Raw genomic sequence first — 26,552 nt, 5'->3', positions numbered from 1 at the left:
AAACAAACATTTGAGTCCATGTTTTGTAAGGCTACAAGAAATACTTTTCAGATGTCTAAAATTTTAATACTTGTGCCTATTGATTCTATTGTGACTATTATGTCAAATAAACAGGACTGTCCTGGCAAATTATTAAAAAATTGAAGCACACTTTTTCATGCTGGGATCCTAGTACATTGCACCTGTTTTTTTGTATTTTACTTTTTTTTTTAGACACTCTTGTGCTTCTCAGTATCCTGTAAGTTATCATTAGTTTTACTTGATGACTGACAAGCATGGATGATTAAAGTTACTGCGTTCTGTTTATTCATTGCCAGCAAAAATGCTACTTGTATTCTTTCACAGTCTTTAAGTTTCTCGGGTACATAAGTATGCTACTATTTGTGAAAATTTGTAGCCCACATTAATACCTGTGGTCCTTTACCTCCAGGCCACTAAGAGCTCACCCCATAGGCTTACTTTGCTCCTGACATTCATGCAATGCTTCCTGTAGACCTTTGTCAAGAAGCACTGCTGTCCTTCACACCAAGTGCCCTGTTGGCTGGGTGATCTACAGCGAGTACAGACTTGCCCTTTGTTATTGCTTCTTTCTTGTTTGTAGGTGAATGGTTTTGTGGGACTACTCTTAAAGGTTTTTTTTGGCTGCTAAAGGTTAAACCTAGTGTTGTTATCTGCGCTAACAAGTGCTCTGCCTCTGAGATAACACCCAGTATGGTGTACTCTAAGTTTCAGTGATCTTTCTCCTCCCTGGCCCTGTTTTATAATTTTAGATCATTGATTTTATATGACAATTCTTTGTTTTGGCCTCTTTGGAGAAAGAGATGTTTGAAAGACAATGTGTATTATCTAGAGTAGAACTTTTTTTTAATAAAATAGTTTTTACTGGAACAATTCTTACAAAGATTTTTTTAATGTGGGAATATTTTTGAACCACTTCTAAGTTACATTTTGCAAAGATGTCTGAATTGATGATTTGAAAATGAAAGTGTAAGATGTTAGAATTGAGAGGGTTAGCCCAGTGACATCAGTGAGCTTTTTGTTCCAGTGAAATTGCTGTCACAGGCCATTGGAATGCTGTGTCTACCACTCATGTTTAGAAAGTCCTCTGGTAGCATGCCTGCAGAGTTCCTTTTGTGCTTGTGTCTGTTACTGGATCCTTTATAGCTGGAGAAGCCAGGTCATCAAGTGGCTGACCTGTTACATATGTGTAAACTAACACTATTAGAGATTCAAGGCTGTGAGCTGAGGAAATAGATGTTTTTACTTTTGATGCCTTTTCTCTGTTCAATGGACTTTCTTTGTCCACTTCTATATTTTAGTTGTGGTTTGGATGAATACATGACTCATATAAATATAGTATTATTGTAATGATTTGAAATTCAGTAGTTTATAGGAAAAATACTTAAGCATAGTATCTCTATGTTATATTTATGAATTAAGTCATTTAAAATTTCTCATGAAATCCTGAGTAATTTTTCCTCTTGTAGTTTATTCTCCAGATATGCCTTCACGGCTACCAATCCAAGACATATTTGCTGGACTAGTTACAAGTATTGGCACTGCAATACGATACTGGTTTCATTACACACTTGTGGCCTTTGCATGGCTGGGAGTTGTTCCCCTTACAGCATGTGAGTATTCATACCTCTTCCAGAGTTATTTAAACATTTTATAACTGCTTACTATTTTAATTGTCGCCTACTACTGTAATTGGTGTCTAAGTATTTATAATACCATGTATTAGCAAGGAAACATCTTCAGTAGTTTTTTCTGGGAGAAGGAAGGGTATTTTCTTAGACTTGAATCTGTATTGATAGAGACCATACACACAGTAGCAGTGAATCTAGTACAAGTACTATAAGCTTATCCCCGACTAGCTTAGAAGTAAATGGGACTCAGACTGAGCTTACTTTATTTGGCTTTGACAATTACTGGGGGGGGGTGTCACCCCAATCTGCTTTCCTAACTGCTAGCCTCCTGACCACCCCAGTGGTATGCCCCAAATACTTGCTGTTTTTCCTGGCTGTGTGCTCATGTTATCTCTCCTCTCTTGGCACCTTCTCTCTCCTCTCCTTTGCTCTCTCTCCCTTCTGCCAGGCTCAACCTGGTATCTCAAAAAAATCTACCTATCTCTAATCCCACTAGTAATTGGCTATGGCCATTTTTATTTAACTAATCATTTTAAGGAGCAAGGTTTGGACAACAAAAGCTGTTAAATGTAAGACATCACTTGTAGGCCTCTACCTTTGGGTATAGAATTTAACATTACAATATATAGCAACAGACCAAACCTCAACAAGTATATTCTTTTATGCTTGCCTTTTCCCCCCAAGACTATAAGCTAATCTTTGAGACGTTTTGAAACTTTTTTTTCCACTCCACAGCCTTTTAAAAGCAGTTATTTCTCTATGTGTGTGCTCTTGTGACTTGGTGTGTGTGGAGATTAGAACAACTTTGAAAGTTTGTCTCGCTGAGGTTGCTGGCATTGTCCATCTTACTGGTCTCTGAAGGCGATGTAAGATTATACACTGTGCTGAAGAAGCTTCTTAGTTCAAAGATGTGTTTTCCACGCTGAAATCTTTTGTTTTATGAGTAGTTACTGAATTTTGTAGTTCTAGTTTAAAGAACAATCTTCATCTTATGATCTATATGATTTAGTGCTTCCCCCAATATTTAAACTCGTGCAATAAAAACAAGTATAAGGGGCTGGAGAGATGGCTCAGCAGTTAAGAGCGCTGGCTGCTCTTTCAGAGATCCTGAGTTCATTTCCCAGCAACCACATGGTGGCTCACAACCATCTGCAGTGGGATCTGATGCCCTCTTCTGGTGTGTCTGAAGACAACTACAGTGTACCCATATAAATAAAATAAATCTTTTAAAAAAAGTGTAAGGTACCTAGAGCTGAGGAAGCAGCTCAGTGTAGAGCTCATGTGTAAGGCCCTAGTTTCAATCCTGTTTCTGTGAAGACCAGCCAATATTGTCATGGGGAACTTACTATTTGCTCACTTTTTAAAATTCTCTTAGAGTAGGAGTTTGAGGCCAGTGAGATGCCTTAGCAGGTAATCACACTTGTCACATAGCCCTCTGAGTGTCATCCTGGGACCCACAGTAGGAGAAGTGTAAAACTTAACTCCAGAAAGTTGTCTTCTGACCTCCAGGCTCAAACCATGGTATGTGGGTATGAACAACCCTCCCCATGCCTTCTCCGCCCTAAGCAAATAAAAAAACAACAAAACTAAACCAATGAGACCCAGGCCTACAAGACTTAGAATGCTTATTTTATTGGTGTCCGTGTTCTACTTTACCTGTGTTTCCTTGAGCCAGCTGTGAGTATATGATGCCAGTTGTAACTGCGCCATTGTGTTCTTGTTTGTAGGCCGCATCTACAAGTGCTTGTTTACCGGCTCTGTGAGCTCACTACTGACACTGCCACTAGACATGCTGTCAACGTGAGTATTAACTCTGAGAGTGAAGTTTGTGCACTGTAAAAGGATGTCTTTTCTCATGTATTCTTTTTTGTTTTGTGTTGTTTTATTTTAAGATAGGTTTCTCTGTCATATAACATCCCTGGCTATTCTGGGGAACTTGCTCTGTAGACTAGTCTGGCCTTGAACTCAAAGAGATCTGCCTGGTCCTGTCTTCCGAGGGCTGGGATCAAAGTATGCGCCACCATGCCTGGCTCATGCATTTAATCTTATTACTTGAAGATTCATTTGAGAACACCAATTCATTTTTTTTCCTAACTACAGTTTTGTTGGTATAGTAGAAATTGGTATGTGTAAGTTCTGTTTCTCTTAAAGCAGAAGAATTTAAGGAGTCTTTTGGAAGGACATGTAAAACTAAAATATTTTATGCAGTTCGAGTTATGCTACTGGATTTGTATGTTGAGCATAATTTTAAAATGTTAGTAAAATTATTGTTTTTTTTTCTTTTTCTTTTTCTTTTTTTTTTTTTTTTTTTTTTTTTTTTTTTTTTTTTTCAAGATAGGGTTTCTTTGTTTAGCCCTGGCTGTCCTGGAACTCACTCTGTAGACCAGGCTGGCCTCGAACTCAGAAATCCGCCTGCCTCTGCCTCCCAACTGCTGGGATTAAAGGTGTGCGCCACCACCGCCTGGCTAGTAAAATTATTGTTAAGCCACATTAAAAACTTGTTCACTGTAGCTTTTCTTTTCACATTGTGAGCATTTTGCTGGCCCTGTGTTGACATGTCATCTGACTAGTTGTGGGCTATATCTTTTTTTTTTTTTAAAGATTTATTTATTTTATGTAACACACTATAGCTGTACAGATAATTGTGAGCCTTCATCTGGTTGTTGGGTATTGACTTTAGGACCTATGCTCCGACCCAAAGATTTATTTATTATTATAAATAAGTACATTGGGGCTGGTGAGATGGGTCAGCGGATAAGAGCACTGACTGCTCTTCTAAAGGTCCTGAGTTCAGATCCCTGCAACCACGTGGTGGCTCACACCATCTGTGATGAGATCTGACGTGCTCTGAACTGGTGTCTGAAGACAGCAACAGTGTACACAGCAAGTAGAGGTCCTGAGTTCAATTCCCAGCAGCCACATGATGGCTCACGGCCATTTGTACAGCTACAGTATGCTCATACACATAAAATAAATAAATAAATAAATAAATAAATAAATAAATCTAAATAAATAAATAAGTAAATAAATAAATAAATTGAAGCTGTCCCCTGACACACCAGAAGAGGGCATCAGACCTCATTATGGAAGAGCAGAGCAGTTGGTGCTCTTACCTACTGAGCCATCTTACCAGTCTCCAGTTATCTCCTTCATTAGACTACTCAGAGAAGAATGCTAAGTGGAAGTCATCAAACAAAATTATAAACACTCTTGGCTCTGTACTGAGTATATACAATCTATAGGAGACAATGTTTTCCTGAAAATTTTGCATATGTACCACATCTGGCAGCATGTTCTGTGTAGATAAGTTGGGTCATCTCTAGGCAAACCGTCTTCTTTCTTGCTGCAAAACAAAGTTCAGACATAATGGTGTCAGACAGCTGCCCATTTTTTTTTTTTGTCCATAATTCTGGAGGTCAGAAATTGAGCTTGGGCTTAGTTGAGTTGTTCATCTGTTAAGCTTCCTAAGCCATACATGTCTTTTACTGGACTTTGATTGTCTAGGAAGGACCTGTCTGAGATGCTTTAGTTCTCCACGTGGCCTTTTATCTTCTAGAAGGCTAATGGGGGCTTCTCTACAAGGTGGACTTGGGGCAACATGGTCATCTGGGAGAGTGGGAGCTCACAAGGCCTTTCCTAGCCTCTGGCACTTAGACATCTTAATTCAAGACTGGGCAAACATGATGCTAATTCAGTTTGAAGGCATTAGAGAAAGGGACTTTGAGGTTTGGTTCCACTTAAAATCTACAAGAAGCAGTTAGTTGTTTGGCAAGGAAGATAGAGAAGGACTATTTCAGCCCCAGCTCATCATGATTTTGATGGTGTAGAGGAGCCTTTAATAAGCAGTGGTTAGGAATCCTTTGATTTTGGAGACACTGCAGACAGGACCTCCTTATGGGTAATGACAGTTAAAGTGTGGAGCTGATAGGCCGAGGCCTCTCAAATTGACTTTTTCTTAAATGAACACAAAAGGAATCAATTTTCTAAAGTCTATCAATATTTTTGAGTTATTCTAGAATTATTTTGGAGTCAGACATTGACAGTGAAGGATAAGTTTCTTCAGAAAGAAGGAGCAAAAGCAAGTGTTAAAAGTCTCATGTTTCCCTGGGAGGTTTCCTAAAGGAACCACACTCTGCCTCTTTGGACTTAGTATTTTTGAGGTAGCATTAAAACTAGATCTGCTATGTGAAGAGTTTCTGTACCATATGTTGTTTCTCCATCTGATCCATGGTGTGCTAAATGTCTTTCAGCCTTTTTTCTTTATGTTGCTATTAGACTAGGCACTAGGGAGTTTCCTATCTTTCTCATAGATGAGCATGCTTATATATGTACTTCTGTGTTGGTTAAATTTGAAAGTTCTGTAAAAAGGTTCAAGCATATTTGCTCACCTAAATTTAGTAAATTTTATAAATACAATGCTTGATTTTGCTGGATTTTCTTTTCTTTTTACTTATACTCCTGTTTCTTGGCCATGCTAAAAGAATAGGCTGGATAGGTAATAGCTGTATAATCTGATGTATTTTATATCTACTCAATATAAGTATATAATAATATAAATATACAAATGAACATATCTGTCTTTCAAGTTAGAATTTCAACATCATTATAAGGAAGCCTTTTGAAGCAACTGCATTTTACTGAAAAATTAAGATTTGTTTTTCTAATTGTTTTTTCAAGTGTTTGGAGTTGTGTCTAATTATTCTTATTTTGAAATAGGGAAAATTTGTTGGCGGACTGCTTGCAGGGCTGTTTTGTGGTAACATGCACACTTTGTGCATTTATCAGCCTAGTGTGGTTACGAGAGCAGATAGTCCATGGGGGAGCACCAATTTGGCTGGAGCATGCTGCTCCACCCTTCAATGCTGCTGGACACCACCAAAATGAGGTAAGATGCTTGACATGTATCTTACATGGGCTGCACATGAAAGTCCTTTTCAACTTCTGTGATCCAAACCCTTGACCTTCATGTGCCTTATAATGTGCTCATTTTATAGGAGACAGTGGAAATGAAAAAATACTTTTGTAACTGTCTCTTAATGTTCTTGCTAGACTGGGAACAGTGTTAGAGGGAATATTAAAACACTCTTCCATTTTCTTTGCATGAGTCAGCCGCTTAACTTGGGGCTGGAAAGTAAGAAACAACTTCATATATATATTTATCTGAGTGGTGGCCATGCCTGTAATCCAGAATAGATCCAGGGCTACGTAGTAGAGAGACCCTTTTCCAAGGCATGTGAGCATGTACACACACACACACACACACACACACACACACACACACACACACACACACACACCCCATATGAGAAACAACTTATTAGGTAGATTTCTGAGATGCTCCACAGCATTTAGGAGTGCTTTTTACCTATCCCAGCTTTTTTTCTTCATGTGAAATGCCTTTTTTTCCTGCTGTGCAGGAAGGACCTTTTCAAAAGGAGAAAATTTGGGTCAGTCACAGTAGACATGCTTGCAACCTAAGCTAGATAGTTAAGTTAGATGGTCTACACAGTGAAGTGAAAAGTTCACATTTCATACATACTTTTCAGAGAAACAGTTGATCACAAACTATTCAATGATAATTAATCTTTGTTCCTATGATCTGGTTTTGTTTTTTTGCTTTTTAAAAATGTTTAGATTGTAGCAGAAAAGGATTTCAGACTTTTTTGGTTTTTCGAGACAGGGTTTCTCTGTATAGTCCTGGCTGTCCTGGAACTCACTCCGTAGACCAGGCGTAGACCAGCTGGCCTCGAACTCAGAAATCCACCTGTCTCTGCCTCCCAAGTGCTGGGATTAAAGGCGTGTGCCACCACTGCCCGGTGGATTTCAGACTTAATGAAAACTGAGTACACCTTTTCCTTTGAAAAGCATGTGCACGAACTCAACACTACAAGCTCTGGTACATACTGGTTCTGGGGATGGAACATCAGGCGTTGTGCATGCTGGGCAAGCACTCTACCACTGAGCCACACCCCTGGTCTTTGGTTAATTTTTAGAGTAGGTCTCAATATGTGGCCCAAATGAGTCTCAAACTCACATTCCTCCTCCCTCTGCCCCAAGAGCAGTAAGGGTGCATTACCATGCCTATGCAGGTACTGCTGTTAGTTTAAGATCAGCACTGTTGATATTATACCTCATAATTTGAAGCATTTCATGTAGTTTGTTTTAGAATCCTCCTTAAATCAAAGTGAATTGTGTTTTAACTTAACAGTTAATTATAATTATATCTTTGCATTTAGTTATTGGCAGAACTTGGATTTGTAACATTTTCTGGTATTGAGGATTGAGACAAGCCAGGGCTTCACATTTGCTGTGTACCTACCATCCTATTGAACCACAGCTTCAGTCCCTTATTTTCTATTTTGAGACAAAGGTTTGGTCAAGTCCAACAGAAGGCCTCAAATTCACAGTCCTCCTGCCTCATATACTTTCCCTTACAGTAATCTGGGATTACTACTCTGGGCCAGCATGCTTGATTGGTATCCTAAAGGAAAATCTAAAAGAAAATGGATTTGGTAATTGATAAATCCTAGTCTCTAGGTCAATCTAGAAATCATTTACTCAAATGTTCAATAGCAGCAAATTAAGATGTGTATGTGTCTGTATATGTACATACATTTTTAAAAACTGTTTTTGTCCCTAAGGTAGCCAGATTTATAAGCCTATATTTTATACTGCTTTTTGATTTTGCTTGTGTGGACCCATGTTACATGTATAGGTGTGGCTGTCCATATGCCATAATGTGCATGTGACGGTCAGAGGACAACTTTTGGTATGAGTCCTTGACTTCTACCTTACTGGAGACAGGGTCTTAGATTCTCTGCTACCTGGTCCACAAGCTTCCAGGGAGTCTTCTGTCTCTACCTCCTGTTTCCATGTTGGAGTACAGCATTATAGGTACATTACTGTACCCAGCTTAAGTGGGTTCTGGGAAGCCAAAATCTGGTCTTCACACTTGTGTGGCAAGTGCTTTGTCCACAGAAACTACCTCCTCAGGCCTATAGTGCTTTCTGAAATGTGTGTATATTGAAAAGTGAGTTCATGCCGGGCAGTGGTGGGGCATGCTAAGTAAGTGAATTCCTGAGCCTTTTTCTCATGTTAGGCTCCTGTAGGAGGGAATGGTGCAGAAAATCCTGCTGCTGACCAGCCAGCTAACCCAGCAGGTGAGAATGCAGTTCTGGGTGAGAACCCTGATGCCCAGGATGGTCAAGCAGAAGAGGAGGAGGAGGATAATGAGGAGGAGGAGGATGCGGGTGTAGAAGATGCTGCTGATGCCAACAATGGGGCCCAAGGTAATTTCTTCTCTATGCCCTTGCTCATTCTTCAGGGCTGCCAGTTACTCTTAGCTTGTACTGAAGACAGAGAATAATGTTCTCATGTTTTATGATATGTCAAAGTTCTGTTTATGTCAAAGTTCTGTTTCTGTTTTGACAAGCTAATATTTATGAACATACATGTACATAAGTTGCTTTCTGTGAAAGAGGGAACATGTGTATCACAGTTCTTATACAAGACTGACCTACTGTTTGTCCTTCCTTCCTTCCTTTCTTCTGTTCGTCTGTCCACCTGTTTGTCTGTAAATTAGATGGTTGGAGAAAAAAATTACGTGCCTGATCTCCGCCCCACCCCCACCCCCTTTCTGCTTTCATGGTATTACTGTACTTTTCAAATGAAAAAAGAAGTGTAGTAGACACTTCAGGCCAGGTGCCACCTCTGGAAACCATTTTTTTTTTTTTTTATAAATGGGAACTCTGGAGGGGAAATATGTGTTCAGTTGTCAGAGCTCACTGCCTGTCCTCTTCTGCTATCGTTGAGTCCACTCTGCTAATGTCTTGTATTCATTGTGCCAGAATGGGTTGCTCTGAGGATTGATTGATTGGTTGATTGATTATTTATTTATTTATTTGTTTGTTTTTTCAAGACAGGGTTTCTCTGTGTAGCCTTGCAGTCTAGAGCTATCTCTGTAGATCACTTTGGCCTCAAACTCACAGAGTCTGCCTGCCTCTGTCTCTCAAGTGCTAGGATTAAAAGTGTGCACCACTACTGCCTGGCTGATACTTGTTTTAAACAAATTAGGTTTCCCAGGGAGCTTAGAATAAGTCACTTTTGAAAGATAAGAAACAAAGCCATACTGGGGAGCAAAAGGCTCCCAGGGAAAGATCAGAGAAAACAGCATGTGTGGCTACTGTTCTAGTGCTCAGCAGTCACCTGCTGTCTGCAGCAGCTCTAAGTAGTCTCTGGTTTCTGGTCCTACCCCATCTGTGTTCACAGTATTCTCCTTTAACTTTTAAGTCCTTAGATACTTTGTTCACCACAGTAAGAGTAAAACATAACCCAGCCTGCACCCTCCTCTGTGTTGGCAATTTAATCCCCATCTGCCTTTCATACTTTTTTGTTCTTGGGACAGATCTTGCTGTATAGTCTAGGCTGATTCAGAACTTGTAATTCACCTGCCTCAGCCTCATGAGTGGTAGAGTCACAAGCTTTTTTACCACCTGATTCAGCTCTGACATTTTAAATGTACATTCTCATTGTGTGTGTATATGTATGTATGTGGTCTCTGGGTTTGTATTTGTGTGTATAGTGCCCATGGAGGCTAGAAGAGGTCCCCTAGAGCTGGAGTCCAGGCCGTTGTGAGGCACCGGATATGAGTAGTGCTGGGAGCAACTGTTAACCACTAATTGGCCTCTAAGTTTATACTTTTATATTTTGCAAATTTAATAATTCAAAGGAAGTTTAGTCCCTTGCTTTCCTTCTTTTTCTCAGATCTACCAGATTCATTTCTGACCCACAGCTATTAGATTTGTCTTTCACAGAATCCTAATTATTTCCTTTCTAGCACTTAACCACAGTTTAGGGGGGTTATTTTATATGTGTTAGTTCTTACTTAGAAGTATGTATTCATATGTAGGACTTAGAACCTAGTTTGTAATTTATGCCTTATAAAATTTTAAATGTGGTTCAGCTTAATAGATTATAACTAAAATTGGCTTTTATTGGTTATAGTTTAGTATATGTCAGTAATCTTGAATGTACAATTGTATTTTCAGACGACATGAACTGGAATGCTTTAGAGTGGGACCGGGCTGCAGAAGATCTTACTTGGGAAAGAGTAAGAACTTTCACTGTCACATGTCCTTGTGTTTAATCCTTAGATGTATTTTGAAGTTTGGCATATTTACCTATGAACACAAATTTCATATTTAAATTTGATGAAGACAGTTACTAGGATTTAATTTCTACAGAAAATCAAGTGATGTACAATTTGTGGTAAAGATGATGACAAAAGGTCTGTTTTTTTACCTTTAGTACAAACTTTGCTCCATGGAGGCAATTTGACCTGATATTATGGTCTTGAGAAAAATTAAGTAAAAACTTAAATTTAGCTGGGCGGTGGTGGCACATGCCTTTAATCCCAGCACTTGGGAGGCAGAGGCAGGCAGATTTCTGAGTTCAAGGCCAGCCTGGTCTACAGAGTGAGTTCCAGGACAGCCAAGGGTACACAGAGAAATCCTGTCTTGAAAAAAAACAAAACAAAACAAAAAAACAAAAAACAAAAACCTTAAACAGGATTTCCACACACTAATTGTTGAAAATAAAGTAATTGTATAATGAAGTTATGACTGCTTCTATTTAATTGTTAAAGTCAGAATGGGTACTTTTTTCTTTTTGCAGAATTGGGCATACATATAAACCATAGCCTTGGGCATGCTAGGCAAGCACTTTCACTGAGCTCCTCTGGTACCTGCTTGGACAGGTTCGCTCTCCTCCTCAGTAGCAGCCTGAGCTTCTCTAGTGTTGGGAGCACAGACATACACCCTGCCTGCACAAGATGGAACATTTCTTCTATATGACTTAGGGTAAAGGGAAACTCAGACTTGAATACACAGATTCTTTTTTTTTTTAAACATTCTGGGAATGATAAGGTTAGAAAGTAGTGATTAGTAACTATTTAGTGATACTGATAGGAAAGCAAATTTTTCTGTAAGAAAAGAAAGTCCTACTGCATCTTAAATTAAGGCATGCTATTTTTATTTTAGATGCTTGGACTTGATGGATCACTAGTTTTCCTGGTAAGTGGAATATTATTTTTGATAGAATTATGAGTTATTTGTCTTTGTTATTTGGTAAACTCAAATTCATGGAGCATGCTCTTTTTTACAAAAAGTCAAAGTAACCTTTGACTTTTGGTTACTTCATGTTTGAAAGTATATTCTATATACTGACAATACTAGAAATATTTAAAGGTAATCTTATTTAAAAACAAAGTTACTAAATATTTGAAATAAAATATTCAAAGTTAATAGTAGGTAAAGGGACTTGATGCATAAAGTTGGGTTGTACATGTTTACTGCTTGTACTGTGAGGGCAGAGTGGTCTTGGCTGTTCCATAGGCGAGCGCCTCAGTCTGGTCTGCAAAGTCTGCATGGAAGGAAAGCTTACATCTTCATTTTTTTTTTTATGGTTTGTAGTTTTAATTTTTAAAAATTTATATTTATAAGCATATATACAGGCCAGGGTCTGTTATCTCCTTCTAGTGTAGGACCTGGGATCAAACTTAGGTCATCAGGATACACAGCAAGCACTTTTATTTGGTAAGCCATCTTAGTACTCTAAAGCTACAGCTTAAAAGTAGGTCACTTGGGCTGGAGACATGGCTCATCAGTTAAGAATATACACTGCTCAGGCTGGAGAGATGGCTCACTCCTTAAGAGCACTGACTGCTCTTCCAGAGTTCAAGTCCCAACAACCACATGGTGGCTCATAACCATCTGTAATGGAATTCGATGCCCTCTTCTGGTGTGTCTGAAAATAGCTACAACATACTCACATATATAAAATAAATCTTAACAAAATTATATATATATATATTATGAGAGAATGAAAATGTGAGGCAGGAAGTTAGAGGTGTGTGTGAGAGACCCAATGACAAACTACAGTGTGACACAGGAGATTGTTTAAGTCTTTCTCAGATGTCTATTAGCAGAGTATCTTCAGAGATGATCTGTTAAGAGGTTGAAGCATGTTGGGATGGGGGACTTTAGGAGCCTTTAAGGCAGAGAAACTTAAAAAATTGAGCTTCCTTGGTCAGAATGTGTCAGTCATTCTTTTTGGATAACTCATCACCTTTCTTGCCTGATTGATTTGTGGAAGACCAGGGAGCCCAAGCAGATCAATTTTTCTGAAAAGAAGTCAGACCATCTCATGCTGCTCACCTTTGGAAAGTTCACTGTCTGGGTGGGCCCAGATGATGGAACATGGACAGTGTAGCGTGTCAGTATAGAATGTGGCTAACGTGTGTATGACATGACTGCAGGAACAGGTGGATACGTACATTTCAGAGGCATAATATATAATAAGATAAGGTAAACTATATATATGCAATATAAACTAATTATATAACTGAGTGGATCAGATGGCGATGAGAATGTGTCTGAGACACAGCAGAGCCAGGGTACCACATGGAGAATGCAGGCACTGGAGATGATTTCGTGTAGCCATTGCTGGCGAAGTGGAGGGGTATTAAGTGGTAGTGACTTACTGAAGTCCAGACACAAACATGGGGAATGTGAGAAGCACTCTGTATTTGACATTAATGTATTACTTAGAATGAACTTTTTTTCCACTTGGAACTTCTCATTTTCATTTAGGTGAAATCTGGTAGTATTTATAAAAATCTGTGTAATTTGTGATGGACTATTAGTTTTGAGAAGGAAATTTTTATAAATTGATTTATTTTCTGCATGTAAAAATATGAACTTTCTGTTTTATTAGTTCTATTTTCACGAGATGTGTAATGAGAAGTAAAAAGTTAAAAATTACAGTCAGTTATTTTCAGGACTTAACTATGACTTAAGTGGATGAAGTTGTTCAATTGAGCATGAAATGTCTAATACTTTCTCCCATAGGAACACGTGTTCTGGGTGGTGTCTTTAAATACATTGTTCATTCTGGTTTTTGGTAAGTTGTAACTATGATTTTAGTTCGTGTGGTATCATAGTAGAAGTTTGACTTTTCTAGGAATCTTGTTGCAGGTTTTTGTGTTATTTGCACCTTAGAAATATTAAGGAATTTATAATGTAGATTTAGGAGCCAAACTCTAGTAAATGCTCTGACTTTTACTTAGTGATGGAATTATCTTTTGCCCTATTTATCTGTTATGCTATTCACTGTTAACATAGAGAGAAGAGAACTTATTAAGAACAAACAAATTTGTCTAGAAAGGCTTCAGGAAAAGAAAAGCGTAATAATTGTAATAAAGAATTTTAGTTACATTTTCTGATTTAACTTTTGTGTCATCTTTACATCTAAAATTTAGTAGGTTTCATTTATTATTTCCCAAGAATTATATTTATAATCTGTAAGTTGTTCCCTTAAATGCCATTTTATAGTTGGTTTGTTTGAATAATGATCCCAGTAAATGTGAGTGTTACTGGGAAGTTGAAATATTCCTGTGTTCCACTCCACTTTGTTCCGACATGGGTGTGTTGATGCACATGTGACTACTTTCTTGATGTCCCCGTACCCTTATCATCAGTCTACCATGCTTTCTAAATTGGAAGTGAGATTATGGACCTGATCAGGTGAGGTTCAATAAATACATCTGTGAGAAGGTTATTGGATGCACATTTGGACTTTTTTTTTTTAAGATTTATTTATTTTATGTGAGTACACTGTTGCTGTCTTCAGAGACATGCCAGAAGAGGGTGTCAGATCCCATTACAGATGGTTGTGAGCCACCATGTGGTTGCTGGGAATTGAACTCAGGACCTCTGGAAGAACAGTTGGTGTTCTTAACTGCTGAGCCATCTCTCCAGCCCCACATTTTGACTTTTAATGTGACATAGGAGGAAATATATGATATCCATTGTTTTATGACCTTATTTTTGTCTTCATACCAAGAAAGTAATCTGGGGTTGTGGGGAGCTGGGCGATGGTGACACACGCCCTTAATCCCAGCACTCAGGAGGCAAAGGCCAGACGGGTCTCTTGTTGAGGCCAACTAGGTCCACAAAGTGAGTTCTAGGACAACTAGGACTATACAGAGAAGAGAAATCTTGTCTCAGAAGAAAAAAAAAGTAAGGATTCTGTGGAGTGATATTTTAGTAGGCCAGCATCCTTCTATTCAATAATGATTTTCAGTTCTCTTTAGGTATGGCAGAAATGCTGAAGTTTTCAAATTCTGGCATTTTAAAGATATTTCTTAGCTAGTTTTTCTGCAGGAGCAATCCAGTTAGTCTGAGGGTAGTTCTCAGGAGATTCCAGACATGTCTGTCCTTTTAGTAATTGGCTCTTATGTGTTAGCTACTTCCAGACACAAAACCTTTGTTTTCATGTTGCTGTCTTTGTGTGTGTGTGTGTGTGTGTGTGTGTGTGTGTGTGTATGTGTGCATGTTTATTTTGAGCTTTGAGTATTAAGAAAAGCTCATGGGATGTATGTGTCCCCATCAATTTCGGGCACTGGGTATTTGTTTTTCATTTTTAATGTTCATATAATCTCTTTAGAAAGGACAGTGACACCTTCTTCAGTATGGTTCCTGTGTCCTTTTGTCAGGGTCCAATTATTCTCCGGTTGTAGAGAATGGTTTGAGGAGTAGGTTTTGTTTTTGTCCTAGAATTTTTCATTTTTCAAAGAAGTCCTGGTTCCTTTAGTGGAGATTATGTTAAGAGAGCCCATTGTCCTAATGATAAATTTTCTCCTCCCTTTCAGCATTTTGTCCTTACCACATCGGTCATTTCTCCCTTGTTGGTTTGGGGTTTGAGGAGCATGTGAGTATATTTCTTTCAGAAACTTATTTTGCTAATTATTCCCTTGTTTTTTATTTTCTGGAGATATTTTTACTTTATGTGTATATATGTTTTGTTGGCATGTATGTGCACTGTGTGTGTCTTGTTGGATCTCTGGAACTGAGATTATGGATGGTTGTGAGCTACCCTACTGAGTGCAGGTCTTCTGCAAGAGCAACCCATGCTCTCAACTGCTGAGCCATGTCTCCAGCCTACTAAGGAACATTCTCAAGAATTCATTTCTCAGTATATCTTGTGCAAAGGAGTAGTTAACCAGCATAGTCTTGTTCTCTTTGTTTAAAGCCAGACAATTGCTCAGGAAGTAGTATGTCATATTGAAAGTCATTACAGGTACACTATAGAACCTCACATATGCATGGTGGGCTTTGAGGCACACTGCAAGAGAGTTCCCACAGGTTGCCTTTCTTTGCTCGATGAACTTGTGTATCCCCCTCTCTCTCTTTCCCCAGGTTATCCATAGTGAATTTTGAAGTTATCAGTGTATTCAATTAAAAAAAAAAGAATAGAGGACTATCTTGGGGTAATAGACTATGGTGTTTGCTCAAGAATTTGCTTATATTTTACATATTGTTAGTTTCTAACAGTGGATAAATATTCCAGTAGATTTTTTAAAATTTTATTTATTTTATTTATTTACATTCCAAATGTCCCCCCTCCCAGAGTTCTTCACCTCCTCCTCACCCTTGCCTCTGAGAGAGCTCACCTCTCCGCTAACCTCTACATCCCCTTCCCCTGGGCAACAAGTCTCTACGGGATTAGGCGCAGCCTCTCCCACTGTCCGATAGATTTTTAACCTAAAACATTTTAATAGCGTAGAAAAGCACACCAGTAACTTGAGGTCCCTCAGCTCCTTAATAATGAAGAGTGTCATTGCACATGTCTCATTCTGGTAGAAGTTAGATGGGGATGGCTTTGCATGTCAACAAGACTGTCTTTTGTGTTGAGAAGGGATTACCACAGCTGGAGGTTCCAAAGAGCCATGAAGTATGACTACCTTTCTGGGCTCTGTGAAGATTTCTGGATGACTAGGCTCTCTTGTTCCCTTTGTGTGTGGGGTTCTGAGATTACTTTTAGGAATGTTTCATTGTCTGCTACTGCTCTGACACCTCTTGGCTGCTTGTAAGCACAAAGGGCTGAGATAAATGGTTTCAGCAGATACTAATTTTCTGAACTGTGGCTACTTAACTACCTATAATTCAGGAACTGAAATGATATGAATAGAAAATATTTGTCATTCTACAAACTTTTGCTTTCTACAAGTCTCTCGAACAGTTTTGGAGGGTCTGAGAAGCTTAAATGCTTAAAGTTTCTTCTAAGGGCCTGAGATAATGTGGTCAGATGTTACCAGCTGGGTGGGCAACCTGGGCAATGTGCTGCTGCTTTAGCAGTCAGCCCTTAGCAAATACCTGTTTTTGAGAATAAGGGCTGGTTGATAAGATTGTAGTTTTGTGGGAAATTTCATTCACCCTGTTATTTTGACTCTTTGGATTAAATCCTATTTTAATTTTTCTTCAACGTTCAGTAATATTTAGCAATCTGTATATGAGAGAGTCTAGTTTGCAGATGCTGTGTGAAAGAGATTTTAGTTTTTAATTATATAGAATCAACAGTTTACTTATTATCATGCTGGATGGTGCATACTTTTAATTCCAGCACTTGGGAGGCTGAGGCAAGTGGATCTCTGAGTTCAAAGCCAGCTTGATTTACAGAGTGAGTTCTAGAATGGCCAGGGATACACAGAGAAACCTGATCTCAAAAAGCAAGCCCAACCAAACCAAACCATGCCAAGCAAGCCACAGTTTAGTTTCTGTCATTCAGATCCCTTAGTATACTGAAAAACTGGGTTACCAACCATGTGGGAAAGTCTTACTATATTTATTTGTTTTATTTTCAGGTCCAAGCATCTCATTTTGAAGGTCTAATCACAACGATTGTTGGATATATACTTTTAGCAATAACACTGATAATTTGTCATGTATCCTTTAATGAACCAGCTTAGCTGGAGGTCTGTGCCATTCATATTGAAGAGTTCTCACTAATAACAAAAGTTGCTCTCCCCTGTGTCTTCATAAAAGTCAATGTTGGTGAAGGGATGAGTGTGGACAGGTTTGAAATAAGTGAAAGTTGTCATTACATTCAGTATTTTCTGAAGAGTTTCCTGTCTCATGTTTTTCCTTGACTAAATGCTGCAGGCATTGGCAACTCTTGTTAAATTTCATAGGTCTCGTCGCTTGCTGGGCGTCTGCTATATTGTGGTTAAGGTAATCTCATTGTAAATAAAAACTAAAAGTGCTTTGTCCTCCATTTGATTGATACTGATGAACTTTATTTCTATTTAACTAAGGTCTCTTTGTTAGTTGTGGTAGAAATTGGAGTGTTCCCTCTCATTTGTGGCTGGTGGCTGGATATCTGTTCTCTGGTGAGTTGAGTACCACTGAAGCACCTCATTTCAAAGCTTCAAAACATGTTTAGAAAACATTTCTTTTAAAGAAAATATTAGGTGATATACTTATTTGTGGAACAAAACACTATTAAGTCTATCATTAATTTGTCTTGTATTAATTTTAAATTTTTTAAAATGTATTTGAATGTCAGGGTATTTTGACTGGAGCTTTTATAACTATTGGAGAATTTTGTTACTCACTTTTTTCTCCTAAATTTTATAGTAATGGTGGCCAGTTTTTAAAATTATGACAGTAAATTTTAATGCTTCTTAGTTTTGATTTTTCAAAATATATATAGAAAAGGTACTTTGGCTTTGAGGTTGGCATTTGCTCTTATTCTTTACTATTTAAAACCTTTGGGAATGCAGACTGTAATTAAGAAATCAAGGCCTTCTATAGTTAAAAAGAATAGTTTTTAATAGTAAAGGCTGAAAGCATAGGTCAGTTGGTAGGATGCTTGCCTAGGATGCATGAAGTCCTTGGTTCAATTCCCAGGATCAAGTAAGTGTGATAGCATGTGTCTGTAATTGTAGCAGTGAGGAGGAAGAGCCAGGAGGATTGGAACTTCCATCTTTTCTTGAGCTGCACAGCAAGTTCTAGGCTGGCCTGAGATATATGAGATCCCATCACAGGAACAAACAAACAAACTAGGGTAACCAATTATTTATGCCTCATGATTGCATTTGCATCATTTATTTTGAGTATTTGTGCATACGATGGTGAGAGGACAGCTTGCAAGAGTCTGTTCTCTCTACCACAGAGTCCAGGGATCGAAGTTAGGGTCAGCCACCTTGTGGGTCCATGCTTCAGAATTTTAAAGTGTTATATGCTCCTACATAGTTCTCTGACACTGTGTACTAGCACTGAGAGAACTGAAAGCCCAAAACATTGACATCATCTCCATTTGGAATTCTTACTTTTCTTTTTTTTTTTTTTTTTCCGAGACAGGGTTTCTCTGTGTAGCCCTGGCTGTCCTGGAACTCTGTAGACCAGGCTGGCCTTGAACTCAGAAATCTGCCTGCCTCTGCCTCCCAAGTGCTGGGATTAAAGGCATGTGCCACCACTGCCCAGCACTTTTTTTTAAATTAATGTTTATTGTACCTTTGTAATTTGTAAATGTACAAAATACTTTCATTAGAAATTAAAATTTCATAAATATTTTAATTTTTGTGACCTGACTTGTTAATGATGAAAGTACTAAGCATGTGCATGTAGGTGGTATGGATCTCTGACCTGCTCTGTTTTGGCTCAGGAAATGTTTGATGCTACTCTGAAAGATCGAGAGCTGAGCTTTCAGTCAGCTCCAGGCACCACGATGTTTCTGCACTGGTTGGTGGGAATGGTGTATGTGTTCTACTTTGCCTCCTTCATTCTGTTACTGAGAGAGGTAGGTCCTGTATGTAAGTGTTGGTGATAAAAAAAAAAAGTGTTTGTGATAATAAATTGGTCCTGGATATCATCCCCAAGAGAAGTTTTATAGGATTAAAAATATGAAGTATTTAGGAACAGACACTTGAATTACAGAGTAACAGTCAGGATCCTTTATGATCATAGTTCACTTGTCAGGTAGCTGGCTGCCTTCATAGATCCTGTTCTGAGTGGTTTCAAAATGAGAAGAGGTTAATATTTCCTTACTGTACGCCTCTAGCTCTATGTACACCAGATTCTATGCTGTATGCTGGGGTAATACTGAGGTACAAGACAATTCCTATCCTTTGTTCCTGGGTGTTAATAAATCCTTTGAAAAATTAGCTTACTCTACCAAGACTGTTGATGGAGAAGGCCAACGAAGGCAGTGGGAATGGAATGTGAAGTCACAGACTGAATGTCATTTATGCTTTAATCTGTAAAAGGTTTGAGGACAGTAGGGGTTGGGTCTGAGTCTTTCCTCTAAATCATACAATGTATAGTAATGTTTATATGTTTTTGCCTGGATCAGTGATCCAGATTTCTTGATAAATTGTTTTCAGTGAGTTTTCCAGCTTATGATTAAAAACATCAAAGGTCATTAAAAGCATAATAGTTTGATAGTTTCTGGCTAAGGAACTTCTTTTTTTCCATGAATTGTCAGGGTTGAATTTTAGTTGCTAGAAAACTTTAGGACTTCATTTTTTTGTTGTTGTTAATTTTCAGATGCACAGCATATAAAGATGTTACTGAGTATCTATCATACTTGAAATATATTCGCAGGTACTTCGACCTGGTGTCTTATGGTTTCTGAGGAATTTGAATGATCCAGATTTTAATCCAGTACAGGAAATGATTCACTTGCCCATTTATAGACATCTCCGAAGATTTATTTTGTCAGTGGTGAGCAGGTCTTTTTATTTTTTTAAAAAAATCAAGGCATACTACCCTTCAGTTTCATACAGTGTTTTTGCTCTTTGTATTCTTTTAGATTGGGAGGATTGGGAGAGCATACTGACTGCATTTACCTAAGGATGGGGAGCATACTTGTAGTTTCGTAGACTCACAGTAGGGTTGTGTCTTGTTTCTTACTACAGATTGTCTTTGGCTCCATTGTACTTCTGATGCTCTGGCTTCCTATACGTATAATTAAGAGTCTCTTGCCTAATTTTCTTCCTTACAATGTCATGCTCTACAGGTAAGGATTTTCGGGGACTATTTTGGTGGTTTTGGGGATTGAACTCAGTGCCTAGCATGCTAAGCAAGTATTATACTCTGAGCAGCATCTCTAAGTCTGTAAATAAGTTTTTAAAACTTAGGAAACCTGTAATGATTTATTATTGCTGGGGATCTAATACTCATTTACATTAAACATTGTATGTGGTCGTTCCTTCTTTCCATACTTCTGATAGCTGCTTTTTCTTTTCTCCCTCCATACCTCCCAAGCTAGGGTTTCTCAGTGTAGCCCTGGCTGTCTTGGAATTCATTCTGTTAATCAGACTGACCTCAAACTTAGAGATCTCCCTGCCTTTGCCTTCTAAGTACTGGGACTAAAGGCTTGTGCCTCCACCACCTGCTCAGTACATTTTTTCAAGGGATGATTTATTGCATTTGTTTAAAAAGTTTTTTTTAACCACACTTAAGGAGAATTAGTAACTGTTTTTTTCTTTGTGTATACCTTTAACTGTGTACTAAAAGCAAGACTCAAGGCTTTCATCATTTTGGATTAAACTTTCCAGTGACTTTATTACCCCATAGTTCATCTTAAGCTATGAAAAATAAGATTGCTTCCTCAGATTTACTTCTGTCTTGTCAGTTTGTCTTTAAGAATTTGCACTAAAGCAGCTCATTTACCACTCAGTAGTTTAGTTTCCATTTCCCTTTGCTCTCCATTTATATCCCAGCCTCATCTCTGCTGTCTCTAGGTTTTCTGAAAGGTAGATTGAATTATTTCTGTGTTAAAAAATTGTCAATAGCTCCTCCGTAGGAGAGGTTACATTTACAGGCAAGAAGACAAACTTTACTATAGATAGAATATATAGTAGCTTAATAAGCACTACTGTTTTAGGGAAAAGAAAGGATCAAAAAGAATAGAGAATGTCCAGGAGGGGTTTTAATTCATAAGGTGTAACAGAAAAAGATGGAGGTGACAGTTAAGGAAAGCCCTGAAAGGAGATGAGGTCAGGGTACTGAACCAAGTAGATCAGGTAGGCACACTAGCACCCACATTTGTTTGACAGACTAGTTTGGCTGAGAAGGAGAAAGCAAAGTAGTTGGCTATGAAGTGAGAGAAGACATTGAAAGCAGCTCTTTGAGTTTGGAGGCTGTAATAGGTACTTTGATGTTTAGTCAAAAGAGTTGGATAGCTTATAGAAGGCAATGAGGGTCCCTGTGCCCCTTGGTGACCAGAGATAGAGTGAGAGCACTTAGGTTAGAAGCAGGATAGCCAGGAAGACAGTGTGAGTATCCTGGTGGAGATGGGGAAGGTACAGACGAAGAAGTCACCAATGGAGGCTAAGAAGCAGTTAGGATTGATAATGTTAAGTCAAAGGAGTCTAGTGGTATGGAGATAAGCTGTAAAGAAATCAGAAATTTCTCCTGTAAAGAAGTCAAGGCATGAGAAATTCTGTTCTTAGCATGGGAGAATGTAGAGTTACATGTATTAAGATATATGTGATTGTGGGGAGAGCACGGTTAATAGTTTGATAGATGGCTTGGACACATGAGCGTGAGTCACTGAGTTCCACTGTGGATATACAAGTAAGAAGTCAGGGAATAAAGGTGCTATTCCAGCCAGATGAGTCACAGTCATACAAAGAATAAGCTAGGCTGAGAAGGAGGACAAAACTTGGGCCCTCCTGTTTCTAGACTGGGGAAGCAAAGGGGGAGCAGCTTTTTGGAAGCCATTGGAAGGGCGAGCAGTTCTATGGCACACTGCTGTCACAGCACAAGTGAGCACCATGGTATGGCTATTGGTGGACACCAAGGAACCAGGAACAGCTTCTGTGGGGTTTAGGAGGATAACCTCACTGACTTGGAGAGAATGGGAGAAAAGGCTGTAAAGACAAGTTCATTTGACTTTGGAGATTTGTTATCTGAATGGATGTTTTATAAACTATAATAGGACTCATGTAGTAAACCTGGCTTTTTGTAACTATTGTAGTGATGCTCCGGTGAGTGAGCTGTCCCTTGAGCTGCTCCTGCTACAGGTTGTTTTGCCAGCATTGCTGGAACAGGGACACACGAGGCAGTGGCTGAAGGGGCTTGTGCGTGCATGGACTGTTACTGCTGGATACTTGCTGTGAGTATGGCAGCTGACTCTGGGCATCTATATTATCTGTGTCTGTAACCTTTCCTTTTTTCCTTTGTTCTAAAGCCAGGACCTCATGCACACTACACAAATGTGTATACTACAAAGTAACAACTACAGCCCCATATTTTATTTTTAATTTTCTTTTTGGGGTGGGGGGGGTTGGCTTTTTTTTTTTGAGACAGGGTTTCTCTGTATAGCCCTGGCTGTCCTGGAACTCACTCTGTAGACCAGACTGGCCTCGAACTCAGAAATCTGCCTGCCTCTGCTTTCCAAGTGCTGGGATTAAAGGCATGCGCCACCACTGCCCGGCTGCCAGTCTTGTTTTATAACCTTTCTGAAAAAAGTGTGTTCTGTGTTCCACTTGATAAAACCTAGTTTCAGAGGCTGTAGAGATGGCTCAGCAGTAAGAGTGCCTGCTATTCTTCCAGAGGACCCACTTCATTTCCCAGCAGTAATGTCAGGCTTGTCACCATGGCCTTTGAGTCCAACTCCGGGGATCTGATACGTTTTCTAGCTCTGTGGGTACCCACAGTGCATGTGTCATACAGATATATACATGTTCTCAAATAAAAACTCATAGAAAACTCTCATTGTAATATGAAACAGTTGAATACTGTCTGGAGGTTACCCATTCAAGGAGGCTCTGTGCACACTGTCCCTCTTGTGCAGGCTCACTGCTGTTCCTTTTGTGTTAATAGATGTGGCAGACAAAGGGATTGCGGCCAGATCAGTGCAGTTGCACTACATGGCATCTTCTATGGGGATGTGACAGTACCATCAATGCATACTTGCCTAAAAGTTAAAAATACAGTGCATTTAAAGACTACTTTATACTTATTTTAGGGATTCTATTCCTGTTATCTAGACTAAATGCTAAATGCTAAGGTTTGATTTTTTTTTTTTTTTTTTTTTTTTTGTTACTTAGTTGCTTTTTGTGTTGTGAGAAAATACCCAACAGAAGCAACTTATGAGAGTATTTATTTTGGCTTACATTTTCAGGGTAGACCCCATTGTGGTGGGGAAGTCTTGGCAGCAGAAGCTTGAAGCTTCTGTTCACATTAAATTTGCATTCACGAAGCAGAGAGTAAGGATTGCTGGTTTCTCTCTTACAGCTTGCTTACCCAGTTTATTCTGTCCAGGATCCCTGTCCTTTCGAGGGAATGGTGTCACCTACTTTTAGGATGAGTCTTACCACCTCAGTGTAATTTAGATATTCTTTCACTGGCATTCCAAAGACTTGTATACACATATGGAAGTTTCTGTGAAATACTTGGCACAGTATGGTATATTACTGTGGGATGTAGACTTGGTTATATTTTATGATTGAACACTGCCCTTCTCCCCAGTGCTGCTCTTGTCTGAATCGTTTGTTGCTTCTGCAGGAGACACAGCAGTCATTAAGAAAGAAGAAAAAGGTTCCCTCTGTGGAGCCTAATGCTGACTGACTGTGCTTTCCCCTAAATCACTGACTTCTTCCCAGATGTTAGATGAGGAAACACAGGATAGGTTGAATTTGTGGAGTGCCCACAAGCTAGCTAACAGAGTTGGAAGGGTTTGATTTGAAGCAGACTAGCATTTAGGCCAGACAGCAGGAGTAACGCTCTCTATATCATCCTCATAGATGTTTTCTATCCTTTAAGAAAATATGTCATACCTGTCATTGTCACTGTGGCCTAGAATGAGACTCACTGGTGTAACTTTTGTGTAGGGACCTTCATTCCTACTTGCTGGGAGACCAGGAAGAAAACGAGAACAGTGCAAACCAGCAGGTCAACAATAATCAGCCTGCGCGAAACAATAATGCTGTTCCTGCTGGGGAAGGTCTGCATGCAGCCCATCAAGCCATACTCCAGCAGGGAGGACCTGTTGGCTTTCAGCCTTACCGCCGGCCTTTAAATTTCCCACTCAGGGTAAGTCCATATAGCCTGAGTTCTATAAATTCCTTTTTCTTTCACTAATTGAGAATTAGTGCTATTGAAATTGGTGTTGTGTAGCTATGACATTTGGTTCCTAGAAAGAAACTTGTATTACTCTCATTGTGCAGCTTAAATGTTCAAAATAAGTTTATTAGATTTTGAAGATGGGTACTATGTGGACTTTATTTTAGTTCTTGTTTGCGAGAAAAAGATCACAAATTAGAAGCTAGCAAGATGGATAACATTTCAGCGTGTGTCAGGAACTGTAATGATATGTTAATGTTAGCCTCTGATTTAATCCCTACTTACAGCAGCTATTGGGTCAGAACAGAAGTGTGTTTCTTAGTAGGGCAGAGAAGCAAGAAGCACAACAATGAGTGTGGGTTGTACACATACGACCTTCATGGCTCCTCACTCTGGCTTCTGCCCATCCCAGAGTGCTGTATGTCACAGCTTCCCTGGTCCCTCACCTCTCCTCTACATACAGCATCTCCTAAGTATATTCAGTTATCTGTAGTTTTGAGCTTACCATGTCCAGTGTGTCCTTAAGGGCCTGGCATTTAAGATGTGGGTGGTCATCTCATGTTGATAGCTAATGAAACCGAAGAACAGTTTAGCTAAAAATAGGCCTGTTCCATCGTCTCAAAGCTAGCAGCCAGTGTGTGATTCAAAGTCTTGTTAGAAATTTATCCTGATCATTAGTACCATTTATATGCAATGTGTTATATTTCAAATCCTTGTTTATAATGGTTTGAGATAGTGAGTGATCATTTTGAAATTTTGGTCAATTATTTAAATATCTCCTCCTTGGTTCTTTTTCTATAAAAATAGTTGTCTTATTTTTAGGTTACCTGTAAACATATCTTGAGTGTCTGATATTTTGGATGTGTGTTAAGGCTGTAGAAATTATGCACGCAGCCCTCATCCTAAACTACATTTAGACTACTTTTGGAAATTAAAAAACAAAACCAAATAGTAGCAAATTTGGGTTTTCAGAGTAGATGTTTGCTGAGGGCACTGTGACTGCTTTCGGGCAGGGGCCACTGGTTTGCAGTAGAAGTGTGTAGAAATCTTCATGGAGGAGGTGATAAATAAGCTGCCTGTGTTGTGAGAGGACAAACATTTTTTAAAAAGAGGAAAATAGAAAGGGCATTCCAGGCATTTGCCAGGAAAGGGCATATTGGGCATGGTAAGCTTGGAGTTGAGGGAACTGAGTGTATTTAGAGGATGGGGTCTATACAGAGGAGAGGCGAAGGGCAGGGAAGCTATGGCAGGCAGGACTTCTGGATAGGCAGCAGCTGAGTGGAGAGCCTTGAACATTATGTGTACTGTAGTTGACACTCAAGATTTTATATTTCCTGCTTCTGGTCCCATTGAGAAACACATCTGCTCTAAGGCAGTAAGTAGCTTATTCTAAACAATGTTGCTTATAATGATAAAGGAAACAAAAAGGTCTTTTCTTCAGTTCTGTGTCTGTGAGTCTTAAAAGCAGACACTTGGCCCTCTTGCTGGGGTTGTTAGGGGGCACATCAGAGACAGAATCACTAAGGGCTTTTCAGGCAGGCCAAGCTGTAGTCTTAGCTGAATTTTTTCTCATCAGGGACACATGATCTCTCTGTGATCTTGGAGAAGGTGGGTAAGGTAGAAAGTGAGCTTTCTGTCAGCCCCAGAGAAGGGATCTCCCTCCTCTTTGTGTGCTGCTGTTCCATTAGTACTTGCCAGCACAGAAGCCACTGGCTGTGTGTATGTATTTACAGTTAAGATTAGTGAAAATAAAACTTAAAGTTCTGCTATTACATTGTACTATTCACATGTCATGGGCTCAATAGCCACATGTGGCCAGTGACTGCTGTGCTGGACAACACAGAGCTAGATGTCTCTGTCAGCACACAGAACATTCTAATTGAGTAGCAATGTTGCTCAGTTTAAAACAATGGATATTTTAAATTTGCTAGTTTTGGGTGAGTTTTGGGTGAGCCTGAGTATACGTATATTTGTTTCTTTTTTTTTTTTTTTT

General features: G+C 39.0%; 1 protein-coding gene across 2 annotated transcripts in view; it reads left to right on the top strand.

The window, feature by feature from the left end:
* Marchf6 (membrane associated ring-CH-type finger 6) overlaps nt 1–26,552 on the top strand; it is a 74,018-nt gene that overhangs the window by 27,213 nt on the left and 20,253 nt on the right. For both annotated transcript variants that reach the window (XM_031360566.1, XM_031360565.1), the window contains exons 4-19: nt 1,488–1,631; nt 3,377–3,449; nt 6,366–6,534; nt 8,749–8,938; nt 10,697–10,758; nt 11,687–11,719; nt 13,556–13,607; nt 15,358–15,416; nt 17,350–17,430; nt 17,648–17,716; nt 17,800–17,874; nt 19,152–19,286; nt 20,090–20,209; nt 20,404–20,504; nt 22,470–22,607; nt 24,328–24,529. In XM_031360566.1, coding sequence (XP_031216426.1) covers nt 1,488–1,631; nt 3,377–3,449; nt 6,366–6,534; nt 8,749–8,938; nt 10,697–10,758; nt 11,687–11,719; nt 13,556–13,607; nt 15,358–15,416; nt 17,350–17,430; nt 17,648–17,716; nt 17,800–17,874; nt 19,152–19,286; nt 20,090–20,209; nt 20,404–20,504; nt 22,470–22,607; nt 24,328–24,529 — 1,703 coding nt within the window. The remainder of the gene's footprint in view (nt 1–1,487; nt 1,632–3,376; nt 3,450–6,365; nt 6,535–8,748; nt 8,939–10,696; nt 10,759–11,686; nt 11,720–13,555; nt 13,608–15,357; nt 15,417–17,349; nt 17,431–17,647; nt 17,717–17,799; nt 17,875–19,151; nt 19,287–20,089; nt 20,210–20,403; nt 20,505–22,469; nt 22,608–24,327; nt 24,530–26,552) is intronic.

This window comes from Mastomys coucha, unplaced genomic scaffold (assembly GCF_008632895.1).
Source record: "Mastomys coucha isolate ucsf_1 unplaced genomic scaffold, UCSF_Mcou_1 pScaffold8, whole genome shotgun sequence".
Taxonomy (NCBI): domain Eukaryota; kingdom Metazoa; phylum Chordata; class Mammalia; order Rodentia; family Muridae; genus Mastomys; species Mastomys coucha.
Note: the sequence above shows the minus strand (reverse complement) of the source record. Positions and strands in the feature narration are given on the sequence as shown.